Source organism: Myripristis murdjan, chromosome 6 (assembly GCF_902150065.1).
Source record: "Myripristis murdjan chromosome 6, fMyrMur1.1, whole genome shotgun sequence".
In the NCBI taxonomy this organism is placed as follows: Eukaryota; Metazoa; Chordata; class Actinopteri; order Holocentriformes; family Holocentridae; genus Myripristis; species Myripristis murdjan.
Genome location: NC_043985.1, coordinates 4,481,943 through 4,493,934, shown reverse-complemented (window position 1 = coordinate 4,493,934; position 11,992 = coordinate 4,481,943). Strand labels below are relative to the sequence as shown.

The 11,992-nt window shown below is 42.1% G+C and overlaps 1 protein-coding gene across 2 annotated transcripts in view; it reads right to left on the bottom strand.

The window, feature by feature from the left end:
- Window positions 1-625: 625 nt before the first annotated feature.
- The window catches only part of asz1 (ankyrin repeat, SAM and basic leucine zipper domain containing 1), a 32,736-nt gene continuing 21,369 nt past the window's right edge, over window positions 626-11,992 (bottom strand). For both annotated transcript variants that reach the window (XM_030053918.1, XM_030053919.1), the window contains exons 7-13: window positions 11,769-11,887; window positions 10,577-10,649; window positions 9,974-10,030; window positions 9,168-9,280; window positions 5,796-5,901; window positions 4,128-4,241; window positions 626-1,067 (exon numbers count right to left, since the gene is read on the bottom strand). In XM_030053918.1, coding sequence (XP_029909778.1) covers window positions 921-1,067; window positions 4,128-4,241; window positions 5,796-5,901; window positions 9,168-9,280; window positions 9,974-10,030; window positions 10,577-10,649; window positions 11,769-11,887 — 729 coding nt within the window. In that variant the 3' untranslated portion in view covers window positions 626-920. The remainder of the gene's footprint in view (window positions 1,068-4,127; window positions 4,242-5,795; window positions 5,902-9,167; window positions 9,281-9,973; window positions 10,031-10,576; window positions 10,650-11,768; window positions 11,888-11,992) is intronic.

Here is an 11,992-nt window from a genome sequence, read left to right as displayed (position 1 = left end):
TCTTGGGGAAATCTGTACCACTGTCACACAGGATTTCCTCCATCTTTGATCTGGCCTGTATATATCTGAAGGTCCGGAGACTCTGACCAGATGAGATTAATGGGCAAATTGGATTCTTCCCATGATCTCCGTGGAAAGAAGAAAGAAGAAAATCATAAAACCAGGAGATTTAGAGGGTTCACATTGCTCTCCTCAGCCCACTGCACACATCTTTGGTTTTGCAACAGCAGTAGTGATGGGTTTATAATATAAATCCAATTTAATTAATTTTTTTTACAAGCCCATTATAGAGATATGTTTTATACAGACAAATATGCTCTTAGTGAGTCATTCAATCTATCATTGGAATTTCGCATGACAAATATAAAGATATGACATAACCAAGACTGTGATTCTCCAGTCTACCTTGTGATTACTAGTCAAGTTATGGTGGATTATGGATTATGATTTGACTTTGGATTGTGTTCAACAAGAAGTCTGCTGATTGTGGCTGTGTAAAATGACTGTTAACTACCTAGCCACCTGGACAACATTTAGCCTGACTAGAGAACTGATTTAAATCCCCTGACACTTCAAACAGAAAAAGATTCTGACTTCAAACCCTTTTTCAAATGCAGAAAAATGCTCCTGATTCAAACTTTTATTTTCATTAAAGCCCTTAAGCCCTTTAGAAGGTAAATAAAAACAAGAATTAAACTCAAAAACAAACCAGAACAAGGTGGGAAACAAAACCTAACATTTACCACAGCAGCAGAAATTAGTATGACCTCTCTTGCTGAAATCTTGTCCAAAACATCTTAATTATATTTGATATAATTGGACACTTACATCTATAATCTTTAAACAAAAAACTATAATCATTAACTGACTTGGTTACACAACTATCTCACTGATTAGGAGATATTCCTGAGCATCTGCAGCTAAACCCCGCCACTGGTAGTTCTGCAGAGGAGGAAAAGGAGGCCGGCTCCGAGTGTGCTCAGTGCAACTGTGGTCAGGAGCCGCATCCTTTGGTTGCTGTGGGAACGAGGCTGGGGAAGCTGAAAGCCATCTCCGGCCTCGTCCATCTGAGGGAGGAGGAGGAAGAGGAGAGGTTCACATGGGATACACAGTTTACGCAATTGCATTTCTCTAGACAAATACACAGCCACATATGCACACACAGGCAGACAATGTGTGTGTAGACTAACACCCACAAAAAAAAAAAAAAAAAAATCACACATCTTGAACATGCACACCCTTTGGTATGCGTGATGTCACCTCATGTAGGAAGTGGAGAGTTATAGGCCCTGCTAACTTAATCCACTCTGGATTACACCAGTTTACTGCTGATCACACAGTCCCTGGCCTGTCCCAGTTAAAGCTTGACTGGGTGGGAAATATCTGCTAAGTTACAGGTGGGTGGGAGGCTGAATCAAGCGGAGACTAGCTCATTTGTACCCATGGTGAGGGCATGTCTGGTGCCATTGCATCACACCATAGTGACTAGCCAACCTGAGTCACCCGAACTTCCTCCACCAAATCCTCATGGATTCATCAGTAGTGTGAACAGTCAGGTCAGGTCATGGTCAAGTCACAGAAGAAGAATTTTGCTTGAGCTCTCAAGTGAGTGGGCAAAATACAACATTATATGGGAAAGATGACAGATATAAATTTACTGTTGGAACATAATGTGCTCTTCAGATTTCAGCTAATAAATATTACTTGGGATCTGAAGAACTTCCTGAAATTTGACATCACCAACAAAGAAATGCCTCTACAGTGAATGAGTTGTTTCCACAGGGTATGAAGGCAACATCAGTGCTCAGTCATCTTAATTCATTGGTAATAAGCAAACTTCACTTCTGAAACAGATGCGCTGTCAACTTCCCTCCAAAATCCAACTTCAGCATGTTTAACATTTCAGCAATACACTTTATATTCTGATTTAAATGGAGTGAGTAGGTGTGTTCAGTGTCTTGCTTTCTTCAAATCCTTCAAAGGAAGGGTTTGTGACTGATGTACTTTAAGGGTGGCCTCGTTGTTAGAGAGGCTATCTTTTAACCACAAAATTGCAGTTGCAAACCAGCCATATCCAGTGTGTCCATCATATATGCAGCCAAATATCCAATTTAAGTGTCCCTGAGCAAGACACTGAATCTGCTAACTCACTACAAACCAGTACATGTTTGCAATGAAAAAAGCCACAACTAACAGGTGCCACACGGCCAAATTAAACAAATCCTGAGGCAAAGTAACATTTTTATGCCCAAAGCACAAGATGACTAATTGATCTGTGGGGGTTTGATACAGTGCTTGATAGATATCTTTGATTACTTTGCCGGGTGCTGAGATTTCAAGCTTTCAGAATTGTCTTTGCAGTCTGTGCTCTGTTTTGGAACAAAAACTCTTCACCCATTGGAATGTGAAGACACTCCCAATCTCCTCCTCCCCACCTAATAACAACTGCTCAACAATGGAAGACGCTGCTACTATCAGCAAAAAACTAAAGCCACAACACATTTTGTTATAAAGCCAACAAAGTAAATGACAAACCATGATACTCAAGTACCATGACGTACATGAGAAGATCCAGAGAAGAACAAACGACAAATACTATTTAAAAACAGTGAGAACACAGCCCAAATTTAAACTCTCCTGTATTAATCTGGTCTGGTGGGCTGGGAGAAGATATAGAGCTTCTTTTCCAAAACCACAATGGGTACTGCTGGGCTCTTCTTTCACTACTAAAGGGAGGTGACTGGACCGTAGAAGGGCTGTGTGAGTGGCCTGTTGTTCAACTGGACATCAGGTGGATCTTTATAGCTTTTAAATTTGGATTGTGGTAACACTCAGACGTTTCTGTTGGATCTTTGCTCTAATTAGCTAGAGTACTTCTATTTATGCCATCTACAGGCCATTGTAAGCTGTGTCTAAGACTAAGGAAAATTGTTCTACTTCTACTTGACACTACCAGAGGTGGATCTCAGATTTCTTAATGATTCTACAAAAGCACACTGCTGCAATGCACCTACCACTTTACTGGGCATGACAGAGATTTCAATCTCAACACCAGATGGCAGTGATGAGCACCATCCCAATTCAATTTCACTGGTTGTACTTTTCACTATCCAGAATAATAATGGTTGTACTTCACTTCCAGTCAGTCCTGCCTTTGAGTGTGTTTGTGTTTCAGGATCCAGGATGTGTATTCAGACAACCTCTTGTACATTGTGTCATATTTTCTGAGTGTCTGTGTCTGTAAGGGGACCCTCCTCTCTGGGCCAGGAGCCAGTTTGTCCAAATGGGCTCCATTGGTCGTCAGATTCCTGTCTGACATAGCTGGGGCTGTACACCCGACCACCCCACCCCCCAACACATTTTGCCTCATCGACACACACATACAACAATAACCACCGCTAGGCCACCTCTTTGCCTCACCCGTTACACCCCCACCTCTCCCCATCAGCCTGCTCTCCCCACCTAAACTCCCTCACCCCGCCAACTCACCTACTCTTCTCACCTCGCCCTACCCCCGCCTGTTCCCATCAGCCCCTTCTCCCCAACCTTTCAGCCCCCTCACCCCCTCTACTCCCCCTCCACCCCCTTACATCTCATCGTCTGTGTGCTGACAGGTCACTGTCACAGCGGTGCTGACTTATGAGCTGTGAGGATTCAGGCCTGTCAGGAATGACTCTCTCCATTTGGAATACACACAAAGCGCATTACACACATCTGTATAAGGCACACAAGCACACACAGACAAAAATGTCAGGTACTTACACACAAATACTCTCACACACACCTGTTGAAGATCATCAAAACATATGCACCGACACCTACCTACAGGAAGACTGAGTACAGGCACACACACAATATATCCAGGTTCTCTGCTTCTTATCCTCAGTAGTGAGAAGAAAGTTTGTAAAAGAAGAGACCTGACTCCAGTGTGTGTGTGTGTGTGTGTGTGTGTGTGTGTGTGTGTGTGTGTGTGTGTGTGTGTGTGTGTGTGTGTGTTACCCAAAAAAGAACAGGCAATGAACAAAGGCTAAAACAATGGATAAGTTCGTGCATTGTGCTGGTAGACAGACCACCACAAGGATTTTTCTGTGCATCAGGGTAATGTGTAAATGTGTGTATGTGTTGACCTGGCACAGCAGATTGTGGAGGCAGATGATCTCCTTCTGCAGGTCTCCAGTCTGAACCACCAGCTGGCTACAGAGGGCTTGGGCCTCCTTCTTCGGGTCCAGGGAGAAGACGAGCTACAAGGAGAGGCAGACAGAGAAGTGACCACCAGACACCAGACTGATGCTGGTCACACAGGGCTCCTGCTACCGAGTTGATCTTTAAACCCAACTTTATTTTAAATTCTAGCGGAAATATCAAGGTTTCCAAACATGCAAAATATGTCATACTGAATTACAGCAAAGTATGTTTAAGAGATGAGATGTAGATATTTTCTGTTTGATATGATGATATTTCACTAATAGTGTGATGTAGATTCAATGATGCGTTGCAACCAGCAGATAACAATACGTATATGACATACAATATGGAAGTCGGAATAAATCCTCAGCACATTTTGAAGCTACACTATATTGCCAAAAGTATTCACTCAGCTATCCAAATCATTGAATTCAGGTGTTCCAATCACTTCCATGGCCACAGGTGTATAAAATCAAGGACCTAGGCATGCAGACTACTTCTACAAACATTTGTGAAAGAATGGGTCGCTCTCAGGAGCTCAGTGAATTCCAGCATGGTACTGTGATAGGATGCCAGGAAGTCCAGTCGTGAAATTTCCTCGCTACTAAATATTCCACAATCGACTGTTAGTAGTACTATAACAAAGTGGAAGCGATTGGGAACAGCAGCAACTCAGCCACTAAGTGGTAGGTAAAATCACAGAGCAGGGTAAGCGGATGCTGAGGCGCGTAGTGCGCAGAGGTCGCCAACTTCCTGCAGAGTCAACAGCTACAGACCTCCAAACTTCATGTGATCTTCAGATTAGCTCAAGAACAGTGTGTACTCTCTTCCTAGAAGAGTTGAAGCTGTTCTAGCTGCAAAGGGTGGGCCGACATCATATTAAATCCTATGGTTTAAGAATGGGATGTCACTCACATTCATGTGTGTGAAGGCAGACGAGTGGATACTTTTGGAAATATAGTGTATTTAAGGTCAAATTTAGGGGAAAATCTGAGTTCAATGGGTCAACAATACCCACACCTTCTCTTTCAAGTGACAGGAGGGGACATTGTCAAGGACTGAGTGTAGTGTTGCGGTCAAATGCAGAAATAGCCAACAGCAAAATACATCAAATATGAAAGATGGACTACAAAGTGTAGCAGCAGTATCTTCTCTCACTGATAATGAGCTGTGAGTCAATGTAGTTTTAGTGTACTACTTAATGTATTTGTTTTTTTTCCTTGGTAGGTAGTCCATTCTAAAAAAAAAAAAAAAAAAAAAAAAAAAAATCAAAGCTCATTTACACGTTGAGTCCCAATAAACCAACATCAAGTGTTGTTAGTGTAAAAATGTACCTTTACAAGTTAAGAGATGATGTAATGTAAATGTTCATGGACTTCTAATGCCATTTGGCACTGAACTGTGAAAGCTTACTGGTTAAACCGTGACCTTTGCCATGAGGGTTTTGTTTTGATTGTTGGCTGGTTGTCACCACTGATCCAGAGCCAGCAGGTTGGCAGCCTGGAGAGACTGTTTCAAAGATATTGCAGAGCCCGCCCAGCCAGTGTGTCAATGTCAAACTGAGAGCCCTTAATTAAACAAGTGCAACAACCACAACTACAAACAAGTACCTTAGAGGAATGCCTGGGGAAACGGCTGATGACATCTCGGATCGTCTCAGTCAGGTGGCAGGACTGCTGCCTCAGACTAATCAGGAAGTTGTACAACTCCTCAGTCCTGCAACAGACATACACTTATGGATGGTTTTGTGGCCAAAGACAATATCTGTTAACACTATTTTACTCTGAATCTAAAATGAAAGTGTACAGATCATTATTTTGTGCATTATATTTGCAATTCTATTTGCATACACACTAGGTTTTCATGTGTATTTTGGCATATCTCTCTCTCTCTCTCTCTCTCTCGATAGATAGATAGATAGATAGATTTCAAATTTTAAAATCTGTGATTAAAATATCATCATTCAAATTTCACAATGAATCTGACTTGTCTGTGTCAAATCAACTTGTACAAAGAAAGAGGTCAACAGGATGCACCATTCATTCATGAGCTGCATTTAGCATACAAATGAACGCAAAGGAAACCTCCAAAGCGATAGTCTCTTATACCTTCTTAAGAAGCTGAACTCTAGGAAGCTGTCCACATCAACAAGACAAGGCAGGGCTTGTTAAAGATGCCCAGAAAACAAAAGGGCAGACAGATTGATAGTTTCAAATGTTGTGTTAGCAATCTCCAAGCATCTCACCCAACTCCACAGAAAACCAAGCAGGTGCCCATGCCTTCTCATCCTCCCCACACTGACCCACACTGTCCTCCCTCTCTAAATACATCAACCTCAAAAGATTAGTTATTTATATGCACCATCCTCTCTTTCCCCTTCTTTCCTTCCCCTGGTCCTGTGCAACATTGATAGCTCTTATCTTAATGGTACATTTCCCTTAGTGAAGGGACTGGGCAGCCAGCCGGACCAGCCCTCCTCACACTCTGTCAGAGGGACGAGTAAACAGTGTCAGTCAGCCTGCGCTTCGCCCTCGCCTCCCTTCTCCTTGCTGTTAGTTTATCTAGGAAGCAGAGAGTGATGATGGGCCCCCGGCGGGGTACTTAGTGGTGGAGAGATCACTGAGGGGATTGTGGATGGACAGGAGAGAATGTCAAGTGGGAATGTTGATGGAGAATGCAAACGGGTTACACTACTCTTTTTTTTTTTTTTTTTTTTTTTTACTTTATTTATCCAAGGAAAGTTGACAAGGCATGCATGTTCTTTTCCAGCAACACCCTGCTTTGCACTCATAGAGTTTGACAAAATAATATCTCCTGTTGTTGGCCACTGAGCAGCTCCAGCAGACCAGTTGGGAGTTCAGTGACTAGCTGAAGAACACCGCAGTAGTAGCTGTTGAAGGAAGGGTGATACATATTCACTTTCACTAACCATTTCCTCCTAGACCAGTAAAATTTCAGTCAGAAGACCACTTCTCTTCTGTCCTTTTGGGGTGGCGGCTGAGCATTGAACTGCAAACCTATCTATTTTGTTTACAGGCCACAATGGCAAACTGATGACAAAACTGACCAGCACAAGCACAATTCTATAAATAAATAACTGAGGTCTGATGTAATTTTGTAGGCTTTACAGTTACCATTTATACTATTCAGTGTGCAGTCCAAAATTCCAATCAAAAATATGAATAAGATTTGCAAGAGATAACCATTTTCAACTAGCTTTCTGGCAGTTTGAGCTAAGTGTATATGAACAATAACTAAATTATCTGTTCAATACAATGCAATGAATGTCACAATTTAAACACAGAACAGTCTGGAGACTAAGCTCTGCCAATGAAAAATAAGTGTAAAACTCTACCCAAAGATTGGTATTGTAGTAGCAAAAATGTATATTAAAAGCAACTAAATTAACAAAAGTGATGGTGGTGCACTTATTTTAGATCCTGGAACAAAACGTAGTACATCTCATGGATATCTGCCCAACACAACCCTTATTAGACATTTTTCAAAAAGCCCATTCATATCTTCTTCATAATGCTGGAGTAAACACCAGATTGTGTAGCTGAACATCCAGAATTGATGGTTGGTTACTGGCCAAACAACAAATTACAGACCACAAACAAAAATTTACTGGCTTTTGTCTTATGGAAATTTCCCACTGTAATCCAGCCCTCTCTCTGACAAATAACAGCAAAACTCACACAAAAGTTGTGTGAATTTTATAGTAAAAACTGACACTTTACTGCTGGATTTGTAAGACCACATTTTATCGGTCAACATGCTGTTAAATTAGTGAATATTTTTCTTACCGCTTTCCCCACCCTCCCATACATTCTTTGTACTTTATACTAAACTACAACTACAACAGGCTTTCATTTTTAGTGGTTTTTCCCTGGGGGGCCCCCAACTTTTCAAAAACTAAAAATGATTTGAATGTCAGGAAAATGTTTCATTAAACTCATTTTTTACTGATCTCCAATTTTTCAACATGGCATAAGGACCCTGAAGGAGCCGTTAAGGAGGACTGACCCAGATGCAGTCTGCCATCTCTCTGTCTAATTATTCCCTCTCCGTTGGAGCATCTCTCATCCGGTAGGCTCAGGCCAATGTAGCCAGTGGGCCCAATCCTGCTGAGGATTCATGAAGTGATGGGGTGTGGCGCGACAGCTCTGTTTGGCCCTTGCCGTTGGCCCTCCATCGCTCATTGCAATCTCCTATCGCCTCTCACCTTACAAATCATTACAGCTCCGCTTAAACCATTAGGGCCCGGCGCAGGGCCCAGCTATGGAGATGTGGGGAGCGGGAGGAGAAGGGGATAGTGGGATGCTTACAGGGCTGATGGATGACTTCCAGTGGAGGAGGATAGATGAAGCGATATGAGAGATGAAGTAAGGAGGGCTGTGTGTGTGTCTGTGTGTGTGTGTGTGTGTGTGTATGAGAAGGAAGGTTCAGGTGTGTGGCTGACAAGTGTTGAGATCTTTGCTACTACACTTAATTCTGTTTCTGGCTTTAAGCATGGTGTTGCTGAAATCAACCTGGTAAAACTCTTTATGATTGGCAGCCCAATAGACACACCAAGTAGATTAAAACACCAATAAATATTTTCAAATACAGTCGTACAAGGAGTCCTAAACATTTTCATGCCAAGGACTCCCACATCAATACAGACTACATTTAGTGAAGTTTTTGTTCTGGATATCACCATCCAAGATTTTTGTGTTCTGTCTTTATGACAGGTGGGGAAGAAACACTACAGAGAGCAAAATCTCTGATCAGAATAGAAGTTCATAGCTCCAGATTCCACCTCTCTGATCAATGAAGTAACAGTGAAATTACAGTGTTCCTAGAATTGTTCTTGTCCTGTTATTGTCCCTAGACCTGTCCGACAGATTCCTGGAGGTCCCTGGATTCTAGTTTGGGACCCTGTTCTGGAAAACAGACAGATGGTATTTGCCCCAGGCCTGGGCTGAAGTGTGGTACAGTACCCGCTGTCAATGTCTTCCAGCTGGCTGAGGGTATCCAGGTCAACACTGTCCATGTGCATCTGCTGCAGTGCGCTCAGCAGCTTCTGCTGGTCCTCTGGAGCTGTGATACCAATCTTACAGGAAAGAGCAAGTTACATCTTTTCTCTGATCCAAACCTGCTGTTCTTCACAAATTATTATCATTATTATTGTAATAATATTTCTATTCATTTCACCAGCCTGATTAAAGCAACATTAAGCCAAATTTTCATGTTAAAATACACTTGTCTTATCCATCTAAATGAGAGTGGGGGGGCGTCAGCACAGCAAGGCAGCCCCTCCTGTTTCACTCAGATCTTGTAGGTTCACCCTGAAACTGATGTCACGTTACATAATATCAGGGTGTGAGGTGCTCAATTCTCGCTTCCACTCAAGCCCACCAACATGTGAGAATTGCACACTAGCTTTAAATCAAGGCTGAATAAATTAAACACACATTTGACACTCCATTCACATTGATTTACCTATTGTAGCAGATGTGTGGTCTAGTGATATATCTATACTCCCTATTACCAATTTTAGAGAGCGTTCTAAAGCTATCCATTTTGCCACTTATTCCTGAGTGCTGTATCCATAAATCTATTCCATTTACTTAGGATAGTTCTATGCATATTCAATCTAGGCAGCAAAACAGCATCATTTCTGTTTAACTTGTCGCCTTAAGGTGCTATGACATCAGAGACTACCCTCAACTCTTTCTGGGTCACCTTAAAGGCTGGCAGCGAGAAAGAACGCTGACAGAAAGACAGATGCAACCTCATCCTCTACCTTCTCCAGGTCATCCTTCTTCATGGTCAACAGGTAGCTCCAGGTGATGTCATTTTCCTGTATGTGAATGTGTGTATATGTGGAAAGCAGGAGTCAAAGAGAAAACACATCACTCAGCATTTACCGAATCAAAACTTCTGCTATTACTCCTGACCCCACCACCTGAAACAGATGCACCTGCATGAGGATTTTCCGTATGGTGAAAACAATCTATCTGCACCCATCAAACCCAATCTTCAATAAATCAGACAGGTTCTAAAACTTCAGCTAACCCTCTGTTTAATTCAAGCCTATCCAGGCCACCATGCTAAACCCATTATGAGGCACCAGGTAAAATATGTAAACTACGCCTCTCATGACATGTTCCCATGCATGTACGTGTCATTCTGTCAATAATGCAGCTGTGCACAACACAGCACATTTGGGGTTACTTTATCTCACCCATAGATATAATAATGTAGCACACATTGCACAGCAGCATGTCATCTCTGCTCACTATCTTGGTATCAGTGAGGAAGGAGAACGGTAATGTCATATTACAAATGATCAGTAGTTATGTATCATAAACATAAAGTGTCATCCCTGTGTGTAATCTCTACTCACAGTGATGATGTCAGTGAGGTGGCCAAGATCAAGGCCATGCAGGAAAAGCTCAGTGTCACCCAGTTTGGCTGTTCTGAGGAGGGAAAAGAGTTCACACTAACACTTTGACAGGCAAATAATGTGGCCTTTTTTTACTGTATTAGTATAAACTTATGGAAAAGGATCTACGTTAATTGCAATAAAATATCATATGAATGCGTACTGAAATGATTTTATGAATTTTCAGCAGCAGACAAGCAGTTGCAGTACACAGTGTCTGGTATTATATGATCTATTGTATTTAAATCATTTCTCTTTAGTCGATGCAAAGCCCACATACTAAATGAATCAGAACCATTTTTTGCTGAGTACTGTAAAAGTACACGGCCTGGGTAGACATTAATAACTAGCATATCACACTCATAAGTGTACATATACAGACCCCAGTGTTTCCCCTACAGTTTATTAGGGGGGGGTTTACAACTGTTTTGCAGCTGAAATACATACAGTAAGGTCTGAGTGTTGTGGGACAGAGTCCATGAAACCAAACAGCGCAACAGAGTATGCAGAGAGGCTGGTGTAGTAAGTAGGCTGACCATTCATCAATTCCGACATCTGGATTCAACCCCTCATGACAGCAAGCATCTGCCATACCAAAGTGTCCTGAGCAATACACTGAATCCCTTTTCTGTAGCTCAGTGACCCTGATCTCTGATCCCATGTGGCCGAGTGCAAGGGGAAAGATGACTTTAGGGATCAACTGAGTTCAACTGAAGTGTCACTGAGTTCAGAGACATCAGAGCAACCATAGCTTACGTGGAGTTTCAGTTTGACTGTTGACTCACGGCATCCAAAAAATGTTCCATGTGAAATATTGAACTTGGGATTTATTGACTTTGTAGTTGACAGGACACAAAGACAACTAAAATGTTTACAGGCTGTAATTCCTGGTACCAGATGCGCAGGGACGCAATATGCTGGCTGATGATAATTATCCTGTCATCACTGGATGGATTAAACATTCATGGTAGAGGTTTATTGTTGTTTATGTCTGGCAGAACAATGGCTCAACAACACCTGCTCCACAGGCACGAGTTCATAGAATAATCAACAGGGGCTGACAAACACAACTTGGAGTTAGACTTAAATCTACTGCTGCCAAAAACCTGCCCAGGCTCTGAAAGAACTGATGGAGAATCTCAATTCATCTCACCTCTCATTGGATACTGGAGACTGAGTTTCAGTTTTGAAGAACTTGAGGAGGGTCTCCTCGTTGGAGCTGGAGCTTTGTGTTGTGTAGCCCTGAGATGTAAAGGCCAGAATCCTGGCTATCTGTAGACACAGGTTTTAGGACACTGTGTGATACAAGACTACCATAAATGATTAGGAAAATATTTACTGTCAGACCATCAGTGTACAGGTGTCAAAGAGATTAAG